General features: G+C 45.0%; 2 protein-coding genes across 2 annotated transcripts; one reads left to right on the top strand and one right to left on the bottom strand.

The window, feature by feature from the left end:
* The first annotated feature begins 7,681 nt into the window (after positions 1 to 7,681).
* On the top strand, positions 7,682 to 14,603 carry LOC139168843 (C-type lectin lectoxin-Thr1-like). The gene is made up of 6 exons (XM_070754586.1): positions 7,682 to 7,744; positions 8,914 to 8,991; positions 9,901 to 9,995; positions 10,973 to 11,113; positions 13,992 to 14,106; positions 14,356 to 14,603. The coding sequence occupies exons 2-6, from the start codon at positions 8,934 to 8,936 to the stop codon at positions 14,421 to 14,423; spliced, it is 477 nt and encodes a 158-aa protein (XP_070610687.1). The 5' UTR covers positions 7,682 to 7,744; positions 8,914 to 8,933; the 3' UTR covers positions 14,424 to 14,603.
* A 4,043-nt stretch (positions 14,604 to 18,646) lies between these two features.
* On the bottom strand, positions 18,647 to 19,594 carry LOC139169172 (olfactory receptor 5V1-like). Its single transcript, XM_070755000.1, has one exon. It carries the CDS (start codon positions 19,592 to 19,594, stop codon positions 18,647 to 18,649), a length of 948 nt encoding a protein of 315 aa, XP_070611101.1.
* Positions 19,595 to 27,491: the final 7,897 nt, after the last annotated feature.

Below are 27,491 nucleotides of genomic sequence, written 5' to 3'. Positions count from 1 at the left end.
CCCCCCAGGGTATATTTATATGTCATGTGTATATGTGACGATATGCTATACACTAACGCTCTGAATTCAGGGGCTTACATCCACAAATTTCCACAACATAAATGTGACCTATTCAGATATATCCTCTTCTCTATGAGAATGACAATGGCAAAGTAAATCATTCCTACCCAGATTCACAAATCCACCCTCCAAAGTTCCATTCATTTAAAAACCAGTAAAAGGTCATTCAGTCCTTCTTCTCTCACTCTGCTTTCGGGAGACACTGATGACCTGGCAAAGTCCATTCCTTCATGCACCAGACCCTTCATGTGTGTCCATGGCGTGCACAGTCATCTCCATCATTATCAGTATTTGCAATGGACGTTCCCAAATAAGCTTCCGTTTGTGTTTTTTTCAGTTTTTACTCAGGAATCAGTCACCACTCTTAAAATTATGCACTTGTAATTAAGCCACCAGCCCCTCAGACCTTAAACGAGAAAAAAACTGGGACAAGTTTTTGTATTTGCTTCAGAAACAATTTAGCATCTCATTGCATCTCGTTCCAGTATAACTCACTTAAATATACATTGCGCAATCATTTATACACATACAAATGCTCAAGGTAAACGTTTCAAGGTTGTTATAACTTTATGCTGCTTCTGGGATTCAATTTTCTCCCCAGCCTTTGCCAAATATACTCAGACAGAAGGGAATCCTTTTCAGTTCCCTATTTTACTAAATAGACCATAAAACGTGTACCTATATCATTATTAATATACATTATTAATATACATATAATTTTTCCATACCAAGGCATGTTCTCTCCAGATTTTCCAGGTTCACCATTAAAGACCCTTTGGTCCTGGGAATCCAACATTACCAGGTTCACCTATGTTATCAACAGTATCAGGTTATTCATCCCGACCACTGTATTCCCTTATTTATATTATTCCAATATCCATGTTTTAGTATATACACTCATTCACAAACAAACATTCTTTTACAATGAATGGAAAACAATTATGCATTCTTTCGTGCACATGTCCAACACACAATCATATTTCTCACACTAAGTTAAATTATTAGTTGTCCTTCTTCTTCCCTACTGCCTCTTTTACAGCACCTAATCTTTCCTCAATAATCCATATCTTATAATCAATCACACTGATCATTCAGCTTTATTTTTAGACAGCTTTTAAAAACCTCTGCTTATCACACAAATTATTATACTACCACTGCTTATTAAATCTCTTCCCTTAAAACAGAGCCAAATCCCGAAATACATCACCATACGGTGCAAATATCTATTTTCACAAAACCGGTTTATCTAAATTTTACATGAGACTCTCAGATGTATTCAATGATGCCACAGATTTAATCCAGAAAGTAAGTGTTTATCATTGAATTCTACTCAATTGTGAATTTTTTTCCTAAAATGTTTAGCTTCCTTATGTCTGGGGCACATTGGTTAATATACGCCATATTAATCATCCTAAAATTGTCAGGGTCAGCGGTGTCAACAGGGGTATACATCTGATAGGCTTCCATCAGACGCGTATAAAAGGCATCGGGATCATCCGTTGGGGTTTGGAGAACAAGGGATGGCTTAGACATGTTAATGGTGGGTTTCCCTGCTTCTCACACTGCTTTCATCAAAAGGATTTGGTAGTCCTTGATCTTGTCAAGGCTACCCTCTACATAGGGGTCCCACTGGGGGTCCTCTGCAGGGAACTTCCGACCCACATATGTCACTAGGTCTAAACCTGAGGGGACATCGGGTTTCAAGATCTTTTGGACCTGATTCTTGATCTCTTCTCGTTCCTCCGAGTTAAACAGGGTTCCCATTAGTTGTTGCAAGTCCATCCAGTTGGGATTGTGGGCATCCATAATGGTTTTCAAGAGGCCTGCAACTTCTAAGGGTTTTTCACTATATGGGCCATAGTGCAATTTCCAATTCAAAAGATCGGAGGTGGTGAAAGGAACATGTTGGAATAGGGGCATTCTTGAGGTTTTTGTGAAACCATCTGGATCAATGACAAGTTGATCCACTCTGCGAAGTGGCGCTGTGAAGGACACTGATGCGGTCTTTGCTCTGGTGCCTTCCGCAATGGGTCCTTCGCCTACTGGGTCTGGCAGAGACAAGTTGGCCATTCATTCACTGGGGCCTGGTGGAATCTCCAGTTGAGGAATGGACCCTGAGGGGGGGGGGCTGCAGGCGCGGATGGGATTTGGGTGGCCGCAAGAGATCCAGGAGATCTCTTTGTATCTGGACATCCCTGAAGGTAGGTGTGGTAATGGGCGAACCTGTCAGTGGTAGTTTCGTTCGGGTCAATTTGGAAGGCGGGGGACCCTAGTCCCACACCCGAGGCTGGGGGTGGGGGAGAGGCAACTCCCTCAAAAGGGGGGGCATCAAGTAGGGCCAGACCGCTAGTTCCCACAATGGAGGAGTCCCATAAGGACAATTGTGCCTGGGCCTGGCCATAGGGCAAAAGGACGTATGGCGGAGGCTAGGGCACTTCCTCCGGGCAACTGGACAATATGGGGGGGTTTACATTTTTCCTTCTCCTTCGTAGGTTTGACTGTGTCTTCAGATCCCTCCGGTGTGGGAGACAAAACAATGTGCACTTAGTGGGGCCGCCAGGGAGGGGATGAGTCTTCTCCCCCTCTCCTAGGGGTCCTTCTCCTGAGCGTGGCCCCTGAAGGAATGGGGACCACGGCCAGGACTTTACATTGTTGGGTCCTACATTTGGTGACCCATGGGGGTGGATTTCGAGCTAGTTTCAACCAGACATCGATGTATGGCTCCTGATCGGGGTGGCCCAAGGTGGGATCAAATACCCATCTCGGGCCATCCCAAGTTGAAGTAGGGCCATTCTGACGTACAAAGGTTGGTCAAAATGAGGCGGCTCCACTTTATACCATATTCTCGAGTTTGATTATTATAGACCTGGTTGAAATGTTTCATTACACACTCAAGGGGGGTCTTGGGCACACTCGGTTTCCCTCCCTTCTTCCACCCGGGGCACCAGACAGAAAAGGGGAGGGAGGATACAAGGGAGGTAAGGGGTCCTTCCCTTGAGACACAAAAGGATTTTTATTCACTGCACACAATCTCTACCGGCCCAAGGTCCTGGAACTCACAGTCACCTGTGGGAACCGCGGTAGGCTATCACACACGCACAACTTTCTCTCAAAAACACGGGCCTCCCACCTTACGAGCCCTTTTAACGAAGAACGAGCCAAAACGAGGGTGATCAGTCCTCACCTCTGTCCCCTGACACTGGGAGAGATAGACTCGCACCAGTCTCTAAAAAGTGCCTATAACTGAGGACTTGCCTTTTAGTAATACAGGGTCCGACTCACGAGGGAAGGCATGCACCTGACATGGTATTCCTTTCCGAGCAATTGAGTAATGGTCTGAGACTAAGGGGCTTAGAACTATTGCCTTTGTCATGGTCAGACCATTTTCTACTATGGCTTGACTTCCTGGCTTCAATCCTCCCCCGCAGGGAGGCAGAACCAATGAAGATGTTCCACCCCAGACGCCTGATGGACCCACAGGGCTTTCAAACGGCGCTTGGGGTTATTCCAGAGGCACTCGTCCACAGTTCGGCGGAGTCTCTCGCGGAGGCCTGGAACAGGGCTGCGGCGGGGGCTCTTGACCAGATTGCGCCTTTGCGACCTCTCCGTGGCGTTAGACCCCGTAGAGCCCCATGGTTCAACGAGGAGCTCCGGGAGTTGAAACGCCAAAAGAGACGTCTAGAGAAGCGATGGAGGAAGAGTAGGTCTGAATCCGACCGAACACTTGTAAGAGCTTTTATTAAGACTTACAAAGTGGCGCTCAAGGCGGCAAGATGCGCGTACCATGCCACCTTGATTGCATCAGCGGAATCCCGCCCGGCCGCTCTGTTTAGGGTGACCCGCTCCCTTCTTAACCAGGGGGGAGTTGGGGAGCCCTTGCAGAGTAGTGCCGAGGATTTTAACACGTTTTTCGCTGATAAAGTTGCTCGGATCCGGGCCGACCTCGACTCCAATTGTAAAACAGAGTCGACTGACAACGAGTCAGTCAAGGTGACTGGGGCACGTACTTGTCCACCTGTCTGGGAAGAGTTTGATCTGGTGACACCTGATGAAGTGGACAAGGCCATTGGAGCTGTGAGTTCCGCCACCTGCTTACTGGATCCGTGTCCCTCCTGGTTGGTTTCGGCCAGCAGGGAGATGACGCGGAGCTGGGCCCAGGAGATTACCAACGCTTCCTTGGGGAGGGGAGTTTTTCCATCACTCTATAAAGAAGCGCTTGTGCGCCCCCTCCTCAAGAAGCCCTCCCTGGACCCAGCTGTGCTCAACAACTACCGTCCAGTCTCCAACCTTCCCTTTATGGGGAAGGTTGTCGAGAAGGTGGTGGCGCTCCAGCTCCAGCGGTCCTTGGAAGAAGCCGATTATCTAGGTCCCCGGCAGTCGGGTTTCAGGCCCGGTTACAGCACGGAAACCGCTTTGGTCGTGTTGATGGATGATCTCTGGCGGGCCCGGGACAGGGGTTTATCCTCTGTCCTGGTGCTCCTTGACCTCTCAGCGGCTTTCGATACCATCGACCATGGTATCCTTCTGCGCCGGCTGGAGGGGTTGGGGGTGGGAGGCACTGTTCTTCAGTGGTTCTCCTCCTACCTCTCTGGCCGGTCGCAGTCGGTGTTAGTGGGGGGTCAGAGGTCGACTCCTAGGTTTCTCCCTTGTGGGGTGCCTCAGGGGTCGGTCCTCTCCCCCCTGCTATTTAACATCTACATGAAACCGCTGGGCGAGATCATCCAAGGACATGGGGTGAGGTATCATCAATATGCAGATGATACCCAGCTTTACATCTCCACCCCATGCCCAGTCAACGAAGCGGCGGAAGTGATGTGCCGGTGCCTGGAGGCTGTTGGGGCTTGGATGGGTGTCAACAGACTCAAGCTCAACCCGGATAAGACGGAGTGGCTGTGGGTTTTGCCTCCCAAGGACAATCCCATCTGTCCGTCCATCACCCTGGGGGGGGGGAATTATTGACCCCCTCAGAGACGGTCCGGAACTTGGGCGTCCTCCTCGATCCACAGCTCACATTAGAAAAACATCTCTCAGCTGTGGCGAGGGGGGCGTTTGCCCAGGTTCGCCTAGTGCACCAGTTGCGGCCCTATCTGGACCGGGACTCATTACTCACAGTCACTCATGCCCTCATCACCTCGAGGTTCGACTACTGTAATGCTCTCTACATGGGGCTACCTTTGAAAAGTGTTCGGAAACTTCAGATCGTGCAGAATGCAGCTGCGAGAGCAGTCATGGGCTTACCTAGGTATGCCCATGTTTCACCATCACTCCGCAGTCTGCATTGGCTGCCGATCAGTTTCCGGTCACAATTCAAAGTGTTGGTTATGACCTTTAAAACCCTTCATGGCACTGGACCAGAATATCTCCGAGACCGCCTGCTGCCGCACGAATCCCAGCGACCGATTAGGTCCCATAGAGTGGGCCTTCTCCGGGTCCCGTCAACTAAACAATGTTGGTTGGCGGGCCCCAGGGGAAGAGCCTTCTCTGTGGCGGCACCGGCCCTCTGGAACCAACTCCCCCCGGAGATTAGGACTGCCCCTACTCTTCCTGCCTTCCGAAAACTCCTTAAAACCCACCTTTGCCGTCAGGCATGGGGGAACGGAAACATCTTCCCCTGGGCATGTTTAATTTATATATGGTATGCCTGAGTGTATGTCTGTTAGTATATGGGGTCTTTTTTAAATCGTTAAATATTTTAAATCTGTTTAGATTATTTATGATTTGTTTCCACATGTTGTGAGCCGCCCCGAGTCTTCGGAGAGGGGCGGCATACAAATCTAAGTAATAAATAATAAATAAATAAATAAATAAATAAAATCTTGGAGACACGGTTACTCTTCCAGCCGGCGAACAGATGTCCTGGTCTTTGATCTCCCACTCGATGATTCTTGGAATACAAACCGGTGGTGCCGCCGCCCCCATGTCAGTGGGAAGGTCCTCGGATAAAATGTCCGATGGTGCCTGGACGATTCCTCTCTCACATCACAGGGCAACTGACACCACAGTGGGCATCCAGAGGGCCTCAGGGCCCCTCGATTCCCCGTACGGGCCACCAGAAATGTTGCGGCAAAACTCATCTGCCAGTCAAGGGAATGGAGACCACAAGGAGATTACGTAACTCAGGTTTATTTGATGCCTGCATCAGGTTCAGAAGATATAAAAGCAATGTCTGAACAACGTGGATTGTTTTTCAGGGCTCTTTGTACATTTCCAAAGGAGTACAAAAAACACACAATATCAGCCAATCAGATACTAGTTGTCAACATTTCCTTATACAGAAAGTAAAGAAATGGTTATACCATGTAGAAAGTGCAGAATGTACAACAAAAAGGAACTTGCAGTTAGTATGTGGGTTCATACATGAAGCTATGGGCCTTGAGAGCAGGTGTCCGATCTATATTTGCACCATCAAAGCCATGGGCATAGATTATAAACACAAAATGTACTTTTGTACTCTAAATGTCAAGCATGACTATATATGTGGGGCATAGGTCAAGGCTTAAGAAATGCAGAATTTGGGCTGGTACTAAATATGAATGTATATCTCAGGCTAGCTTCCTCACTAGCAGATATCCAGCAGATAGTTAGGAAATATGACTAATGATTCAGTCAAACAAAACCAGATACATTAAAGCATATAAAATAGCATTTACTTCAGCAAATATCATAGTCAAGTGAAACAGTCCAGTGCGGTCAAATCAGTCAATAACTCTCAAAACATGAACAATACTACAAGCTTGTACAGCTTACAAATACATAAACTATCATCGAACACACAGTTCTTACTACAGCAGTCACAATGAATCAGCAATACCAAACAGAGAAAATAACAGAGAGAGAGAATCACACTTCTGGCCCCCTCTTATGACAATCTCTAACACTAACGCAATCCATACAAGCATTCATTGTTAGGTTGTTTATATATTGCCAAACCCAAACTGTTATGTATATAGTACCAACAAGGACAATTAACCAGTGGAACAACCTGCATTCAGAAATTGTGGGCACATTATTCCTGGAGGTTTTTAAGAAGGGTCTGAAATGGTATAAGGCCTCCTGCTTGAAGAGGGGGATGAACTAGAAGACCTTCAAGGTTCCTTCCAGCTCATTCATTCCTCCATTCGGGGTGGCTCAGTGGTTAGAGTGCAGCACTGCAAGCTACTTCAGCTAAACTGCTAGCTGTAGTTCAGCAGTTCAAATCTCACCACCGGCTCCACGTTGACTCAGCCTTCCATCCTTCTGAGGTGGGTCATATGAGGACCCAGATTGTTGGGGGCAAGAGGCTGAGTCTGTAAACCGTTTAGAGAGGGCTGGAAAAACACTGTGAAGCAATAGATAAGTGCTATTGCGTTCATTTTCTCAAAAACTGGGAGGCTTCTTTGTCTTTTCCTTAATGGTCATCTTCTCCAAACTAATTCCTAGTGCGTTGTTCCTCACACGGGGCATGTGCCAGTCACCAGGTTCTAAAACATGGGGCAAAGTAGACACTCAGCAATCTTGGTGCCAAGCTACTCCCTGCTCCTTATTGAACAAAACAAATAAATTACCCTTTTTCCTCCCTCCCTCCCTCCCTCCCCTGAAATCATCCGCCCTCTTCTTTGCCTATAAATGGATCCATTTCTCCTGCAGGACTAAAGCCCTGAGTTGCCACTGAGCGGACGTGCTACCCAAGGAGCCACAGGGACAGGTGAGTGGGGCTCTTCCACCTGAGGACAGGATTAATTGCAGAGGGCTGCTAGCAAGGTCCAGATTCCAGCAGGGGATCTCTAGGAGACAAGACCCAAGGGATCTACCAGGGGGATCTCTGGGGGAGAGAAATAGGTACACAGGAAAGCCTTGTTGGGGGATGGGGTCCTTCTGCCCTTTACGAAGCAATGCAGAGTCCACTTTGACCAAGGTGTGGGGGGCTTCTAACATAACTCGCTGCCTCTTTGCTTCTTCCCACATTACATGGGCACATGCCGACATGCACAGTGTTGGGAAATCCAGGAAAAAAGAAAAACAAGAGAAGATGGTGACTGCATGCACAGTGTTGGAAACTCAGTCTCTGCGCATGATCAGAAGAAGAAAAAACCTCACCATTACAGCACCCTGAGACTGGCACCAATTTAACTGGTTCTGTGATGTCATTGTGATGTCACCATTGGGTTGCTACTGGTTTGGGCAAACTGGTCCAAAACGGGAAGGAACCCACCTCTCACCCTGACCCACCAAGGCTGCTGGGTGACCAAGAGGGAGGAAATGGATCCATTTGGGCAAGAGAAAAAGTGGAAACCAAAGTGTGGGACCCCCAGCTTGGTTGCAGACTGGACTTCCCACCCATAGAAACATAGAAACATAGAAGTCTGACGGCAGAAAAAGACCTCCTGGTCCATCTAGTCTGCCCTTATACTATTTCCTGTATTTTATCTTAGGATGGATATATGTTTATCCCAGGCATGTTTACATTCAGTTGCTGTGGATTTACCAACCACGTCTGCTGGAAGTTTGTTTCAAGGATCTACTACTCTTTCAGTAAAATAATATTTTCTCACGTTGCTTTTGATCTTTCCCCCAACTAACCTCAGATTGTGTCCCCTTGTTCTTGTGTTCACTTTCCTATTAAAACCACTTCCTTCCGGAACCTCATTTAACCCTTTAACCTATTGAAATGTTTCGATCATGTCCCCCCTTTTCCTTCTGTCCTCCAGACTAGACAGATGGAGTTCATGAAGTCTTTCCTGATGAGTTTTATGCTTCCACCATTCTTGTAACCCATCTTTGGACCCGTTCAATTTTGTCAATATCTTTTTGTAGGTGAGGTCTCCATCTCACTCTCCTTTCCTTTCTCTCTCCCCCTCCTCATTCTCTCTGCAGGGAAGGAAGGAAGGGAGACCATGGGGCGATTCTTCTTTGTGACCCTCGGCTTGTTGGTCGTGGCGTTCTCCCTCAATGGTGAGTTTGAACAGGGTCTCTTTGTGTCCGGAGAGGCCAATTCTCTTGCCCCTGAACCCCTTCTGGATTTGACCCTCCCAGCATCCTCTCCCCTGAGTTGCTTTAATCCCTGTTTGATTTATTGTGCCATTTAGTTCCCACTGTTCGCTCTATTCCAAGACCCAGGAATCTGTGCAACGATACAAAATCAAAGCAAAATTAGCAGGATTGAAATGTAGATTTAATCATAAATTATTCCATTGACAAGCAATACACATCCAGAAGGTGAGTGGATATCCCTGGGGAGAGATCCACCTGATCCCATAGCTTTGGTCCAATCAACAGCCAGAAAGAATTGCAATCAGAAAGCCGCCCTGAGTTTTCGGAGAGGGGCGGCATATAAATCCAATAAACTTAAAACTTGAAACTTGAAACTTTCGAGCCCCACATCAAGCATATTTAATTGATTTGATTATATGCCACCTAAACCCATGTGATTCAGGGCAGCTATTGCAGTCGTCTGGATAGTTTGCAAAAACATTGGGATAATGGTTGCTTGGTCTGACTAGCTCAGGAAGGTTCCAAGCGTGCAAAAGTTAAACAGGGTTAATTTGGTTATTGAAGGAATCCATTTCCTGATTTTGCCTGGTTTGCTGAATAATAAACCAAGTGAGATTGATTGATTTACACAAGATAGGAAGCCTCCATAAAATTAACCAAGCCCAACCCTAACCAAGGCTTTGAATACTCTCCAAATTCAGCTGCAAATCAGTTTCAATTTATTATCATCAAAGATGTTTGTGACTCATCAGGTTCAGAATGTTCTTCAGATCCCACTGCCTCCTCCTCCCCTTCCCCTTCCCCTTCCCCTTCCTCTTCCTCCTTGTTTCTTGGCCATCTTCTCACAGAGCTTCTTCTCTTCCCACACAGGAGCCAATAATTGTTGCTGCCCCCATGACTGGCTCTCCATGAATGGGTTTTGCTACAAGGTCTTTGATGATTACAAGAACTGGACCGACGCCGAGGTGAGAAGTGCTTGTATGCACCTGTGAAACCTCTAGCCCAGGCAAAGGAGTATCAGCTGCATTTGGGGAAGCTAGCCAGCCCAAGCAGCAAACCAACCCAACCAGCCAGCCACAGACCAATAGATATGGAGTTGAAGTCTTCAATGAAACACAGCAGCAGTGGGAAGTCTTGGAAAAATATATTTACTTATTATTTACACTACTAACTGTATTCTACTTTGCTATACATACACCACACTAGTATCTCACTAGTATCTCACTACATCTATCTCAGTAACAATAACTCACAGGAACCAACAGATCAATACAGCAGCTTCAGAGCACAGGTCACACAGAGCAGGATCAGATATCAGGGAGACAGCAGCAGAGAGCTCTTGCACATTTAAACACTTTTCACCTGATGGCTTTGCTGCCTGCTTCATTGCCTCAGGATGACTCAGCATTCTCTATGTAGGCCTTCCTGCATTGAGACATTACCTCGGGATATGCTAAATCATGACAAGGAGAAATCTAGAGGAGCTTTGAACAACTCCACCCCAAGTCCCCTCTGGCTAGGCTAAGTGGAGGGCCAATAGGTTGTGTGCATGAAAAGGAAGCAAGGACCCTTATCTCAGGGGAGTCTGAAACACAAGTGTTATCTGTACGAGATACTGATGTGGGCTTTTGTGGCTGGTATCTGTTGGGCAGTGCAGAGCATCAACTAGATTTCCTGATGTTTCACTGGCAACTCTGGTGGCATCTTCAGACCTTCTTGCCTCTGAAGTGATGGGAATCAGACAGTTCATCTCCTGAGTCTAGATCAGAGATCGGTCAAGAGCTGCAGAATCTAGAAAGGGCATTTGAGGGGGGTCAACACAGTCAAGACAATGCCTAGGACCATGCAATCAGATTCCCTCTTTTCTCACTTTCACACACTAACACACACACACACATGCTTGCCTCCTTAAGTGCCTGTCTCCTTTGTCGCTCCATTCCAGATGTTCTGCAGGAAATACAAGCCAGGCTGCCACCTCGCCTCCATCCACAGCAGTGAAGAGTCCGATGACTTGGCTGAATATGTTACTGACTATCACAGCAGTGGTGGACGTGTCTGGATTGGACTGAATGACCCCAAAAAAGTAGGTCTCTTTCGGTTGCTCATGTTTGTCACTTAATGTGGTAATATCTATGAGGCAGGAAAACTTCCTACTCTGGTTCCTTTATTAAGGAGGCCTAACCCCTAACCCTAAATCCACTGGAGAAGGGTGGCTGATAAATGTAAACGAATGGATGAATGAATGAATGAATGAATAAATAAATAATAAAAGCAAATAGCCAACATTAGTTTGCTCCTTTAATATGCTTTTGTCTTAGCAACATCATCGCTGACCATTTCAATAGCTACTTCTATTCAGTTTTCTCAAAAGACACCTTACAAAATAATACTATAGAGGGATATAGCATTGCTTCCAGCTGTACGGATTCAGCTCCAGTGATCTAAGCCGATGTCTTAGAAGAACTTGAACGATTAAAGATAAATAAGGCAATGGGTCCAGATGGGTAAAGAACTCAGATCTGTCATTGCTACCTCCCTGACTGATTTGTTTAACCAATCCCTGTTAACAGGAGATGTTCCTGAGGATTGGAGAATGGCCAGTGTTGTGCCTATCCACAAGAAGGGCAGTAGAGAAGAAGCTGGTAACTACAGGCCAGTTAACTTGACATCAGTTATAGTTAAAATGATGGAGACTCTACTCAAAAAGAGGATAAATCAGCATCTAAAAAACAATAACTTATTGGACCCAAATCAGCATGGCTTTACTGAAGGCAAATCATGTCAGACTAATCTCATTGATTTCTTTGACTATGTCACAAATGTGTTGGATCAAGATGGTGCCGTGGATATTGCCTATCTGGACTTCAGCAAAGCCTTTGATACGGTTCCACATAAAGAGCTGATAGATAAATTAGTGAAGATTGGACTTAATCCCTGGATAGTTCAATGGATTTGCAGCTGGCTGAAGCGTAGACATCAGAGTTATTGTTAATGGCGAGTATTCTGAGCAGAGACAGGTTACAAGCGGTGTGCCACAAGGGTCTGTTTTGAGTCCTATTTTTTAATATGTTTGTGAGTGACATAGGGGAAGGTTTGCCTATTTGCCGATGACTCTAAAGTGTGCAATAGGGTTGATATTCCTGGAGGCATCTGTAATATGGTAAATGATTTAGCTTTACTAGATAAATGGTCAAAGCAATAGAAACTGCAGTTTAATGTTTCCAAATGTAAAATAATGCACTTGGGGAAAAGGAATCCTCAATCTGAGTATTGTATTGGCAGTTCTGTGTTAGCAAAAACTTCAGAAGAGAAGGATTTAGGGCTAGTGATTTGTGACAGTCTCAAAATGGGTGAACAGTGCAGTCAGGTGGTAGGGAAAGCAAGTAGGATGCTTGGCTGCATAGCTAGAGGTATAACAAGCAGGAAGAGGGAGATTGTGATCCCCTTATATAGAGCACTGGTGAGACCACATTTGGAATACTGTGTTCAGTTCTGGAGACCTCACCTACAAAAAGATATTGACAAAATTGAACGGGTCCAAAGACGGGCTACAAGAATGGTGGAAGGTCTTAAGCATAAATCGTATCAGGAAAGACTTAATGAACTCAATCTGTATAGTCTGGAGGACAGAAGGAAAAGGGCTGACATGATCGAAACATTTAAATATGTTAAAGGGTTAAATAAGGTTCAGGAGGGAAATGTTTTTAATAGGAAAGGGAACACAAGAACAAGGGGACACAATCTGAAGTTAGTTGGGGGAAAGATCAAAAGCAACGTGAGAAAATATTATTTTACTGAAAGAGTAGTAGATCCTTGGAACAAACTTCCAGCAGATGTGGTTGGTAAATCCACAATAACTGAATTTAAACATGCCTGGGATAAACATATATCCATTGTAAGATAAAATACAAAAAATAATATATGGGCAGAATAGATGGACCATGAGGTCTTTTTCTGCCGTCAGTCTTCTATCAAATTATTTTCCAAGTGTTTTACTGGTGATCTCTCACCCAAGTAATCAATTTTGATTCATTAATTTCCACTGAGATGTTTTTCCTTGGATTATTGCCTATCCAAGAGTTCACCAAGTTTAACCATGAATAGTTGTTCCAGATCAACTAAGATCATCTAGATAGAGAAAGAAAGAGGGAGAAAAGGAATGGGGAGAGAGAGGGAGAAAGAGTGGAAGAGAGGGAGGGAGGGAGAAGTGGAGATGGAGATGGAGAGAAAGGTGGAGAGAGAGGAAAATAGGGAGAGAGAGGGGGAGGGAGAGAGAGAGAAAGAGGAAGAGAGTGAGGAGAGAGAGGCAGATGGAGAGAAGGGGAGAAGGAGGGAAAGGGAGAGGCAGAGGGAGAGATAATTGGTCTGATTCTTTTTGTAGGTGAGGTCTCCAGAACTAGGTTGATATTCCTGGAGGCATCTGTAATATGGCAAATGATTTAGCTTTAATAGATAAGTGGTCAAAGCAATGGAAACTGCAGTTTAATGTTTCCAAATGTAAAATAATGCACTTGGGGAAAAGGAATCCTCAATCTGAGTACTGTGTTGGCAGTTCTGTGTTAGCAAAAACTTCAGAAGAGAAGGATTTGGGGTAGTGGGTGAACATTGTGATCAGGCGGTAGGGAAAGCAAGTAGAGTGCTTGGCTGCATAGCTAGAGGTATAACAAGCAGAAAGAGGGAGACAGTGATCCCGCTGTATAGAGCGCAACAAACTTCCAACAGACGTGGTTGGTGAAACCACAGTAACTGAATTTAAACATGCCTGGGATAAACATAGATCCATCCTAAGATAAAATACAGGAAATAGCATAAGGGCAGACTAGATGGACCAGGAGGTCTTTTTCTGTTGTCAATCTTCTGTTTCAATCTTCTATTCTTGCCAACCGTTCCCACTCTACTTGGGTCCTGCAGCACCAGAGTCCCTTCCTCAGTTGATTAAGGGCCCTTCCTTGTCATTACAGCAACGCACTTGGGAGTGGACAGACAGATCCAGAAACAGCCACCTGAAGTGGAACCCAGGAGAGCCCAACAACAGTGGGAACAATGAAGATTGTGTTGAGCTTTGGGACGGCTCAGGTAAGCCAAGGTGGAGGGAAGGGAGTTGAGCATGTGCTTCCAAGGGTAGAGGGGGGCCATTTGAGCCTTCTTGGAACATGCACTCTTTGGCAAAAGGGAAAAAATCACAACCCACTCACCCCCGACCTCAATGCTATTTTAGCCAGTGGTGCCTTCAGGCCCCTCTGCAAAGGTGGGAGGAGCCATGAAAATGCTTCCTTAGGACTCGGATGGGATCCATCCTGAAAAATCCCTCCTTCTTCTGCCCAGGTTATAACAACTGGAACGATGAGAATTGTGTGTCCGAACGTCCGTTCCTCTGCCAGTGCAGATGCTGATGCAAGTTCTCCTCCTCCTGCTCTGGAGTGGCTGAAGCGCCTGGAGGAACCTGGAGAAGCAAGGAAGCCCACCCATAATCTCTGCTTTCCATCCCTTCGCTTAATGGTTGATTTCTCTCGCTTGGATCTGGTTTTGCTCACCTTGACCGGCCAGAAGTTCAAATAAATTCAGTCTCAGCATGACTATCTCCGTTTATTTTTATCAGAGCAGAAATAATTGTTTGATATCTGGTGGGTTCCATGGGGCTGGAAGGGGTTTTTCTGACCAGTCATGATCGGTGAAAAACTGAGAGGACCTTGGCTTATGAATTACGGCTAATTGCAGTACACTTAAGAAAGATAATTATGAAAAATTAGTTCAGAATATCCCAAAAGATCTAGACAGATGGTCAGATCTGCAACTTTCATTAATGGGGAAAATAGCTGTAATCAAAAGCAACGTATTTCCCAGATTATTATTATAGCTATTTCAAACTGCACCAATAAAACTTAACAAACTTTTCTTTACTAATCTTAACAAGAAAATCCGCAAATTTATTTGGTTTAGAAAAAAAAAGGTAATGATCAAATTAAAGCTTTTGCAGGACTATGGAAAGAGAGGGGGCTTTTGCCTCCCAAATCTGGAATTTTACTATCAAGCTACAGTATTGAAATGGTTAAAAGAATGGATAGTCCTAAAAATCACAGAATATTAACATTGGAAGGCTTTGATCTTAAAAGGTAAATCAAAATTCAATGAGGACAGAGTGAAGATTTTTTTCTCTCTCTCTCTCCACATATATTCATCAATGCAGTATATCTTTTATTTTAGTACAATAAAATACAAATATTTTGTTGGTAAATAGTTGATCCCCACTCCCCCCACATACTATTCTAGTTTTGTCATCCAGTTGAACCAAATGTCATGTAATTAAATTTCATCATTAATATTTCTGTTCCAGCTATCTGACACAAAATGGCCTTCCCAAATAGCCTAACACATCACTTCCCTCAATTCTTTTCCAAATGTATATTATTTTTTCCAAAGAGTTCATTCAAAGGGCAAAATCAATGTTTTACTTTCGTTTCTTCCTTATCAGCTGTTAAAAAGAGAACATCAACATTCAGGCTAGTTCTTTTTTCCAAGGTCAGGCTAGAAAAACAGCTTCTGGCCAAACAAGCAGGTACCATCAAGTCAGCCAGTCCCCCAGGGGATTGCACCACCACAAATGCAAGTTGCTTTATAGTTATTTTCCAGGAGAAAGTGTGAAATTTTAAATCTTTAAGTCCTTTATACCCAAAGGCCAAACCCAAAGGTCATCCAACAATCCACTGAAGACAGCAGAGGTTTTAGCTGTCGCTTTCAGATTTAATCAGTGCCATTCCTGTATTAATTAGCTGGCTCCCCCAACTCTCCTTGTATCTTTAGTTTCTTTAATCATCAAAGAAGTTCTTGTGTGAAATTCCTTTTTGGCAGAAAACTCTTCAAGTCTCTTAATTTTTCTCTCTTCTTCCTCCAGTAATGGTACAAATGTGAAACTTTAGATATACATTATTGGAATTGTCAGGAGTGCGGGTATAAACTTTTCATTTCTTCAGACAGATAGTGTAGCTGCCGCTGTGTTTCGAAATGGCATCTGTAAGTGTAAAAAAGCACATTAAAAAAAGCAAATTCCACGCTTGGCCTGATTAGGAAGGGAATCGAAAATAGGTCGGCAAGCGTTGTATTGCCTCTGTACAAATCGATGGTGAGTCCACATTTGGAGTCCTGTGTACAGTTCTGGACACCGCACCTCAAGGAGGAGAGAATGGAACTGGAAAAGGTGCAAAAAAAGGGCAACAAGAATGATCAAGGAAATGGAGCCCCTCCCTTATAAAACCAGGTTACAACGACTTGGTCTCTTCAGCCTTGAAAGATGGTGTTTAAGGGGTGATTGATCGAAGTGGATAAGATCTTTTCTCTATCACACAATACTGGGACAAGGCAGCACTCCCTAAAGCTCATAGGTAAGAAAGTGAGGACAAATCAAGGGAAATGTTTCTTCACCCAGAGGGTCATTGGTTGATGGAATTCACTTCCGGAAGAGGTCATGACAGCTGTCAGCCTGGAGAGCTTCAAGGCAGGATTAGACAGATTCATGGATGCCAAGCATATAGATGGTTATTGAAACGGATGTTCAAGTGCTGTCTCTATGTGGGTGGAGGCAGGCAGGATTCCCTGGGGTCCCATTTGTTGGGGGTCAAGGGAAAGGGAGGGACTTGCCTTCTCCTTCTGCTCAAGATCCCCATGAACAATTGGTGGGCCACTGTGTGACACAGAATGCTGGACTCGATGGGCTTTGGCCTGCTTCAGCAGGGCTCTTATTAGGTTCTTATGTTCTTCTTATGTTCAATGAAGGAGAAGCACACATCCTGTTTGTCATGGACTGGATCAAAGAGGGGGTAACAATGGGGGTCAGATCCTATTATTATTATTGTTGTTGTTGTTGTTGTTGTTATTGTTGTTGTTGTTGTTGTTATTATTATTATTATTATTATTATTATTATTATTATTATTATTATTAATTAGATTTGTATGCCACCCCTCTCCGAAGACTCGGGGCAGCTGACAACAACTATAATATAATATACAGAATATAAATCCAATATTAGATAAAAAGCTAAATTTAGTCGGCGGGACCCGGAGAAGACCCACTCTGTGGGACCAGATTGGCCACTGGGATTCATGCGGCAGAAGGCGGTCCCAGAGATATTCTGGTCCGATGCCATGAGGGGCTTTATAGGTCATAACCAAAACATTGAATTGTGACTGGAAACTGATCGGCAATCAATACAGACTGCGGAGTGTTGGTGTAACATGGGCATACCTAGGGAAGCCCATGTTTGCTCTCGCAGCTGCATTCTGCACGATCTGAAGCATCCAAACACTTTTCAAAGGTAGCCCCATGTAGAGAGCATTGCGGTAGTCAAACCTCGAGGTGATGAGGGCGTGAGTGACTGTGAGCAATGACTCCCTGTCCAAATAGGGCCGCAACTGATGCACCAGGCGAACCTGGGCAAATGTCCTCCTCGCCACAGCTGAAAGATGTTGCTCTAATGTTAGCTGTGGATCAAGGAGGATGCCCAAGTTGTGGACCCTCTCCGAGGGGGTCAATACCTCCCAGGGTAATGGATGGATAGATGTGATTGTCCTTGGGAGGCAAGACCCACAGCCACTCTGTCTTGTCAGGGTTGAGTTTGAGCCTGTTGAAACCCATCCAGACTGCAACAGCCTCCAGGCACCGGCACATGACTTCCACTGCTTCGGTGACTGGACATAGGGTGGAGATGTATAACTGGGTATCATCAGCATACTATTGATACCTCACCCCATGCCCTTGGATGATCTCACCCAGTGGTTTCATGTAGATATTAAATAGCAGGGGGGATAGGACCGACCCCTGAGGCACCCCACAAGGGAGAGACCTAGAGGTCTACCTCTGGCCCCCCACTAACACTGACTGCGACCGACCGGAGAGGTAGGAGGAGAATCACTGGAGAACAGTGTCTCCCACTCCCAACCCCTCCAGCCTGCACAGAAGGATACCATGGGCAATGGTATCAAAAGCCGCTGAGAGGTCAAGAAGCACCAGAACAGAGGACAAACCCCTGTCCCGGGCCCGCCAGAGATCATCCATCAGCGTGACCAAAGTTTCCATGCTTTAGCTGGGCCTGAATCCTGACTGTTGAGGGCCTAGATAATCGGCTTCTTCCAAGGATCGTTGGAGCTGGAGTGACACCATCTACTCGACAACCTTCCCCATAAAGGGAAGGTTGGAGACTGGGCGGTAGTTGCTGAGCACAGCTGGGTCCAGGGAAGGCTTCTTGAGGAGGGGGCAGCCAAGTGCCTTCTTGTAGGGTGCCAGGAAGGACTCCCTCCCCAAAGAAGAATTGACAATCTCCTGGACCCAGCTCCGTGTCACCTCCCTGCTGGCCGAGACCAACCAGGAGGAACACAGATTCAGTAAACAGGTGGTGGAACTCACAGCTCCAATGGCCTTGTGCACTTCATCAGGTGTCACCAGGTCAAACTCCTCCCAGACAGATGGAAAAAGATGGGCCCCAGTCACCTCGACTGACTCGTTGTCAGTCGACACTGCTGTCCAATTGGAGTTTTATAACCTTGATTCAGTCCTAAACATCACTGGGCAGTCCTTAACCCATACGCTTGGAGACTAGCTCCATCCTACTTAGAGAAAGGCACCTCAAAATGAAGGGAATGCTGCCCTCCAGCCATTAAAAACTTTCCTCCTGGCCTCCTTCACCTCCTTGTTGCGGAGGCTGTAGATTAAGGGGTTCAACATCGGAGTGACCACACAAAACATGATGGAAATCAGGGTGTCGCCTTGTAAGGAGTAGCCAGAACTTGGCTGGTTGTAATTCAGAAACCCGTTTCCGATATAAAGAGTTACCACAGCCATGTGTGATGCACAAGTGGAGAAGGCTTTGCGTCTGCCGGTATTGGAAGGAATCCGGACAATGGAGGCCAAAATGCAGAAATAGGACAGGATGATGAAGAGGAAGGGACCAAGTCCAACCAGGAAGCTGGTGATGTGATTGGCCAATTTGTTGATCTGGATATCACTGCAGGCAAGTTTCAGCAGTGGGGGAATGTCACACCAGATATGAAAAATCTGGTGGTTTCCACAGAAATACAACTTGGAGGCCAGAGCAGCATAGATAGTTGAGTCCAGGAAGCCCCAGAGCCAAATGGCCACAGACAGCTGGACACACAACCGTCTCCTCATCAGATGGGCATAGTGCAAAGGTTGGCAGATGGCAGCATAGCGGTCATAGGCCATGATGGCCAGTAATGCTGGCTCACATCCCCCAAACCCAATCAAGAAGAAGGCTTGTGCCAGGCACTGCTTGTAGGAGATGTTGTATTGTTGGCAGATGAGGTTCACCAGGATCTTTGGCACCACCACCGAAGAAAGGCAGATATCCAAGCAGGAGAGCTGGCTGAGGAAGAAGTACATGGGGGTGTGGAGACGGGAATCCAGGAGAACCAAGGTGATGATCATGAAGTTGCCCAGCAAAGTGACCAAATAGACAGCCAGGAACAGAAAGAAAAATTGCATGTGGTGTCTCTGGAATATGGAGAATGCCAGTAAGTTAAATTCCATCTCCTGGGTTTGGTTGTGGGAATCCATGAGGAGAAAAATAGTCACCTGGGAAGAGTCATAAAAAAATGCTTCTGAAGAAACCAACGAGTGGCAACAGACCCTGAAAAAATGGATGGAAAAATAACACGTAATTATTTGAGGACTCAGGCTGGAATTGTGGGGATGAAATGAAAGTGAGGTCTTCTACATAAAGCAGAATGGGGGGGCTTGTGGTATTTGGAATGAGAACCACCCACAGGGTGAGATGAATTAATGTGGGAATGTGTAGCTGGAGGAGGAGAGCTTAATTCTCCCCCTGCTTTTCTGGAGCATTCAGCATATAAACCCTGAGGAGCAAACACCTCCTCCAAAGTTTTGACATCAGAAGCATAATGAGGTCTGGTGTCTTATTTGAAGAAGAAGCCACAAGAAACTCTGCTGAGGAAGTGACAGTCCTTCAGCCCTGCTGTCAGTCTTTCTCTCCAGACCAGACAGGAACCAAGACCAGAGGATCTCATTCAACTTCATTGTTACATTAATAGAATCTTGCAAGTCTGAAAGTACAAATCCTGCCTCTTTTCATAGCCTGAGAAGTTGTTTCTTTGGAGCTTCTTTCTCTGTCTGCCATAGAGTTGAAGGCTCTAGTCCCTCTTTTCCTCCCATCTCCCACATTCATCCCCATGTACCACCACACCTGCCACCCCCCAAAGGTTCAATTCTACAACTCTCAGCTGGATGAGAAGATCTTCCTGCAACCCTTCAGGAGTTCACCAGCTTAGAAAAGGACATTCTAACGTGACACCTTTGATTTTCCCACGGGACCTTGTCCTTTCCCTGGCAACTGATCTTCTTCCAACAGGCACCAACAATCAATGCCAAGTGCTGCACAGAAGCTTCCAGGTTGACCATCTGTGTATTTCCTACACTGTCCAATCCCTTGGATCCTTTTAAAGCATCTTGTTGAAGCTGAGAGCAGCATGAAGAAGGACCAGTTGACTCAAAGCCTGCCACATTTCCTTTGCTTGAGTTCTTTGCCCTTTTAATTTCAGTGAGGACCATCAACTCTCTCAGTCAATGAGAGGATCAAAGATCATTTACAATCCAGCCATGCCACCACTTTGGACATCAGGCTGGCTGGTTGGATGCATGGATGGATACAAGGATGAGTTGACAGGCTATTGAGTGGATGGATGGGTGGAGGGTTAGATGCACGGACGGATGAGTTGGTGGATCAATGTGTGTGTGTGTATGGAAGGATGGATGGATGGGCGTGTGGGTGGATGGATGGATGGATGGATGGATGGATGGATGGATGGATGGATGGTTGGATGGGGAGAAACACTTCCTGACAGTTATTATGTCTAAACCTGCCTCTCCAATACAGAGAAAGAAGATAGATGTGAGAGGGAGAGATAAAGAAAAAATAGACATATCTTTTCTGTACTATAAGAGGATATGCTAAGGATTCAAGACATAATTTCTTTGGAAGAATCAAGGATCATTTACAATCCAGCCATACTATGATCCCTTTGGACATCCTGTCAATCTTCATTGGAGACCTACAAATGTGCTTGACTTGCTCTGGGCTTCAACATAGAACACATTTATCTACCCTTCTTTTTAGAGCTTTAAATGTATTTGTGTAATGTTTTCCCACCTCATATGAAGGTCCAATTAGGTCAGCGTATGGTATTACCTGAGATAAATGCAGTTTTAAGGAGGATAATAAGCTTCTACTGTCTTTCAGGATTCCAGAAGATGTCTGCAAATTGGATGAAAAGATGTTGGAATCAGAAGGAGAAAGTAGCCTCAGTTGTAGAGATATTTTAGTAGATCTGACTTTAGCAAGCAATGGCACTTAGACTTATATACAGTGCTGTACAGCTCCCTCTAAGCAGTTTACAGAGTCAGAATAATTGCCCCAAACAATCTGGGTCCTCATTTTGCCCACCTTGGAAGGATAGAAGGCTTCACTTAGGAAGGTGTGTCATCTTCCAAATTTCCTCCGACAAGCCTAAAAGCAGCCTTGAATTTCAAACTCATGTACTATCTGGAGCTTCTTGCTATCTGAGAGGATAGGTTCTTTGAGATCTCCTAAAAGGGTTGAATGTTGCATTCCTGGTCACGCACTTCCTTCTCTCTCCCAAAGTCGAGCTCTCCTTGCAGCAATGCCTTCTCAGACGGAGATGCTGCATGGACCTCAAAGCAGCTCACCTTGACCTGTTATCCACCTCCAGAAAATCAGCCCTGGTGGAAGCAGAGTCAACCTCTCCCCAGGTTTTCCTTGGATTCAGATGCAATGAGAATGGTGATAGTTGAGACAAAACTCTGCCCACAGTGGAGAAAGGAAGGTGTTCAGAAGCTCATTATCCCAACAGAATTGCCACTCCCAGTGCCCGCGTTATCCGTGGAAGGTGGGGCTCGTGGGAAAACCGTGTCTTGGTTGTGTGGAGAATATTCCTGCTTGGGATCCTACAGGGAGTAAAAGCAGCAGGGATCCACTGGGACCAAGCTATCTGTCATCTGCGAATTGCTTGGGGACAAGAGAAGCCAAACCTCATTGGAAAGGAAAGAGCTCTGAGAAGAACATCCTTGGATAGGTGTCTTCAGTGCTTACCCTGTTTGGAAAGAAACTAGTGGGTTATATAAATGGGATTTCTGTAAAACCTTTAAAAAAATATTTTTGTCACATAATCACAGAGTTAGCCTTTTCCAGGTCCTGTCAACTAGACCAGTGTTTCCCAACCTTGGCCACTTGAAGATATCTGGACTTCAACTGGCCAAGTTTGGGAAACACTGAACTGGACAATGTTTCCGGAAGAGCCTTCTCCGGGGGGGCCCCGGCCCTCTGGAATCAGCTTCCCCAGGAGATTCGTACTGCCCCCATCCTCCTCACCTTCTGCAAGAGTCTTAAGACTCATTTATGTTGTCAGTCTTGGGCCAATTAGATCTTGGCCCCTGGCCAACGAATGTTTGTATGACTGTTGTACGAATGGGTGTGATTGATTTTAATATTTGGGAATTTAGATAGCTATTTAATTCTTAATTTAATTGGATTAACACTATTGTAATTTACTGTTTTTATCTGTTGTGAGCTGTACAAAGTTTTCAGGGAGGGGCAGCCTAGAAACCCAATTAGTAAACAACCATATTTGTATAATCTATCTAAAAGGCTAGAAATCTTGTCTTGAAATACATCTTTAGCTGAGGTTCTGAATAGTTCTGGAGAACCTATAGCAGAAATGTTCAGTAGTTTGGAGAACCAGTAAATATCACATCTGAATAGTCCTGCCCCCATCTATTCTCTGCCTCCCTCCCAAGTCCCAGTGTATTTGGGAGGGTTAGGCCTCCGTCCATAACTGTTAGTTTGGCAATATATTGGCTGCAGGTGTTGCAGACTGCCACAAGAGGGAGCTAGAGTTTATAGCTTATTTCTCTGAGTCGCTCTCTCTGTTTCTCTTTGTCTAAGCTTCTCACTGTTAATGGCTACTTACTGTCAGGTTAGCTCTGCAATCTCTCTGTATTGTAGCCATGCATATCAGCTAAAATGTGATTAGACTTGATATATTTGTTTGCTGATTACGACAAAGAAAACTGGTAAGAAAGACTATGAACTTGGTAATATTTGGATAGTTATTAAGACTTATTGTGTGTATAACTTTAGACTGTTTATCTGAAAACGTTATTTCTCAAAGCAAACTTTAATTCATGTTAGCATAACGGTGTGTGGTTGAGTAGTTATTCACAACTAATCTCAATCTAAACATTTCTCTGTGTGCACAACCTTGGTAAACAAGGATTACTCTGCTCGTACATTAACAGGGAGGAAATGGAGATTTTGCGGTATACCTCTGCTGACCAAGCCACACCCAGAGAACCAATATTTTAAAAAATTGAATTCCACCACTGATCCCTAGTACATGGTGGTTGTGGATACTGAATGTGCCAAAGAAATTTATTTATTTATTTAGAAGTCATTTAATCCATTTCTATCGCAATCTATCTCAATCCAGTGACTCTTGGCAGTGAACATTTCAAAAAAAAAAAAGCACTTTAAAAACTATATGAACTTAATTAATTAATTATAAATTAAATAATTCATTTTCTATAGCTGATCATCTGAACCCAGTGCCTCTGGGCAGGGAACAATTGTAAAACATTTGCAACAGTTAAAAACTGTATAAAAATAAATATATGCAGCAGCTGAGAAATATTATCATAATTAATATCCGTAACACCAAGAAATGATACTCTCCAACATATCCAGACCCCCAAGCCTGGGTACATGGCCTTATTAAGGTGATGGGCAGTATATAAATGTAATAAAGAAACAAACAAATACATAATAAGTAGCCAAGTTTCCTCCCCCCAGAATCATATTGAATGAAAACTACTTGGAATGATGTAAAGTTTCCTGCCTTGAGCAGAAGGATGGATTACAAGTCCTATTATAGTTTGTGTTGGAAGGGACCGGAAGGAAGCCCTACCCTACTTCAACATCTTCTTAAGAACTTCCATTGTTGGAGCATTCACAACTTCTGGTGGCAGGCTGTTCCACAGATTCATTCATTGCTCTAACTGTCAGGAAGTTTCTCTTTAGTTTTAAGTTGCTTCTCTCCCTGTTTAGTTTCCACAGATTGCTTCTTATCTTGCCCTCAGGGGCTGTGGAGAATAGCCTGACTCCTCTCAGATAATTTAGGTAATTTATATATTTATTTATTTCATAGACCAAACTTTTAATCAAGGAGCCCAACACCACCACCCCTATCAATGGCGTCACGCTTTACCAATGTGAAATTCTGGTCACCTCAGAGTAGGGGGGGTTGCACCGAACAACAGCACACAGCACAGAGCAGGAGATATGAAGTGCAGATTAAAAAAAAACCCTTAAGGTAACAAGAAACATTAACAACCGGACACCAAATTCAACTTCCTCCTGCAGCCCCTCCTTCCATTCTCTGGCCTCCCTTCTCCTAGCCCAGTGGTGGCGAACCTTTTTTTCCCTCAGGTGCCGAAAGCAAGCATGCACATGCTATTGCAAACTATTGCACGTGCCCACCTGTGAAGGGGTCCCCATCACCGGTGCTACCCAAACGTTCCTGGTGAACAGAGTGGGTGTGCGGGCATGGGCACAAGATTCGGCTTCTGCACATGCACCAGAAGTGAAATCTTATACGAGGACTCACGCGTGAGTGTGATTTTGTTAATTTTTACTGAAATATTGGCAAAAATTCATTTATTCATTCTTTCTTTCTTTCATTTGTTTATTTGTTTATTTGTTTATTTCTTTATTCATTTATTCAATTATTCATTCATTCAATCAGTTATTCATTTATTCATTTATTCATTCGTTCATTTATTCATTCGTTCATTTATTCATTCGTTAATTCATTCATTCCTTTATTCATTCATTCATTCATTTGTTAATTTATTTAATCATTCCTTTATTCATTCATTCATTCATTCATTTATTCATTCATTCATTCATTCATCTATTCGTTCATTCGTTTATTCATTTATTCATTCATTCATTTATTCGTTTATTCATTTATTTGTTTATTCATTTATTCATTTATTTATTCGACTTCTATGCTGCCCAATCCCGAAGGACTCAAGGTGGCTTACAAAATAGAATACAAATACAAAAGATACAAATTATAAGCAAAAAAATAAAAGAAATAAACATACCAAAATCACCGCAATCTCGCTCATTCGCACATCCTCATGCAAGATTTCACTTCCGGCGCATGCACAGAAGCGGAATCTCACATTGATGCATGCGCCCGACCGCCGGTCAGCTGGAGCTGCACCCGCATCTCAATTTTTGCTACAGGGATGCTGTATTGCCCCGTACCGGCTGCAACTGGCTACTGCTGCCCACATCCATAATTCAATGCCCCCTGCCCTCTACGCATGCATGTGCAAACCCCCTGTCCTCCAAGCTGCCCTGTTTCCCCCACATGTGACCCCCACTATCCCGCTGTCCTCTTTCCTGACTTCAGAGGTTTTCTTTCATGGAGGGTGAAACGCCCTCCCCAACTCACCCCCGGGGGTCCTACGGAGGCTGCCGGATAGCCTGGATTTTATTTATTTATATTATTTATTTAATTGAATTTATCTGCCACCCATCTCCAATAGGACTCTTTCTTGGAGCCTGCGGAGGAAAGAAGCCCCCTCCCACACACCCCGGAGGCCCTTCGGAGGCTGAAAACGGCCTCCCAGACCCTCTGTCCAAGCTGAAAATCAGCTGGCTGGAGCTAAGCTAGGGCAATGGCTTGTGTGGCAGAAGATAAGAATCTGTGTGCCACCTGTGGCAAGCGTGCCATAGGTTCACCATCACAGTCCTAGCCTATCTCTTCCACTAGTAAGGGTGATAAACCAGTGGAACAGTTTGCCACAGGAGGTGGTGAGCTCGCCTTCACTGGAGGTCTTCAGACAGAGATCTTTCTGGGATGGTTCAGTGAATCCTGCATTGAGCAGAGGGTTGGACCCGATGACCCTGGAGGTCCCTTCCAACTCTTAAGTGCTTTTCGGAGGGATAGGAGGGCAGAGGCCTACAGCACCCCAGGGGGAAGGATATCTGCAGAAGTTGTATTTCTACGACACAATAAATGGACTGAGATTGGTTTACAGATTAACAGAGTTGGAAGGGACCTTGCAGGTCATCTAGTCCAACCCCCAACCCAAGCAGGAGACCCAACACCATTTCTGAGAAATGGCAGACCAATCAGTGGTGCATAAGGGTTCCACTGTGCCTATCATACCTGTCCTACTGTCCTCTTTTATCGTTAGTTTTTACCTATGCTATGTTTCTGCAAACTACTACTATCCCATACATGTTTGACAAGCAAACAAGTAAATAAATATCTCCAATCATGAAACTCCCACAACATCTGAGGGCAACCTATGTTTCATGGGTGGATTGTTCTCACTGTCAGGAAATTTCTCCTTATTTCCAAGGTTGAATCTCTCTTTGGTCAGTTTATTTTATTTATTTATATTTTATTTTTATTGGATTTGTATGCCGCCCCTCCCCAAGGACCCAGGGCGGCTCACTGCATATAATAAAACAGTAGAAAAGCAATCCAATTAATAACATAAACAATCATTAAAAATTCTAATTTTAAAACTTCAATTATCAATTCATACAACAGTCATACTAGCAAACATTCATTAGCCAGGGTGAAGATCTAATAACCTCAGGGCTGGCGACAAAGATGAGTTTTTAAACTGTTTCGGAAGGCAAGGAGGGTGGGGGCAGTGCGAATCTCAGGGGGAGTTGATTCCAGAGGGTCAGGGCTCCCATAGAGAAGGCTCTCCCCTATGTCCTGCCAGCTGACACAGTTTGGTCAATGGGAGCCTAAGGAGACCAACTCTGTGGGACCACATCGGTTGCTGGGATTCGTGCGGCAGAAGGCGGTCTCGGAGATAGTCTGGTCCTATGCCATGTAGGGCTTTATAGGTCATAACCAACACTTTGAATTGTGTCTGGAAACAGATCGGTAGCCAATGTAGTCCACGGAGTGATGTATAGATATGGCCATGTCTTGGAAGGCCCAAAACTGCCTGTGCGGCTGTGTTTTGAACGATCTGAACACTCTTCAAAGGTAGCCCCATGTGGAGAGCATTGCAGTAGTCAAACCTCGAGGTGATAAGGGCATGAGTGACTGTGAGCAGAGACTCCCTGTCCGAATAGGGCCACAACTGGGCAAACAACCCCCCTCGCCACAGCCAAAGGATGGTGTTCTAAAATTAGCTGTGGATCGAGAAGGATGCCCAAGTTGCAAACCCTCTCTGTAGGGGTCAATAATTCCCCTCCAAGGGTGATGGACAGACAGATGGACATGTCCTTGGGAGGCAGTACCCACAGCCACTCCGCCTTTTCTGGATTGAGTCTGAGCCTGTTGGCACCCATCCAGACCCTGACATCCTCCAGACACCGGCA

Source organism: Erythrolamprus reginae, chromosome 6, assembly GCF_031021105.1.
Source record: "Erythrolamprus reginae isolate rEryReg1 chromosome 6, rEryReg1.hap1, whole genome shotgun sequence".
NCBI lineage: Eukaryota > Metazoa > Chordata > Lepidosauria > Squamata > Dipsadidae > Erythrolamprus > Erythrolamprus reginae.
The sequence above is the reverse complement of the archived record's forward strand: the minus strand, read 5'-3'. Positions and strand labels throughout refer to the sequence as shown.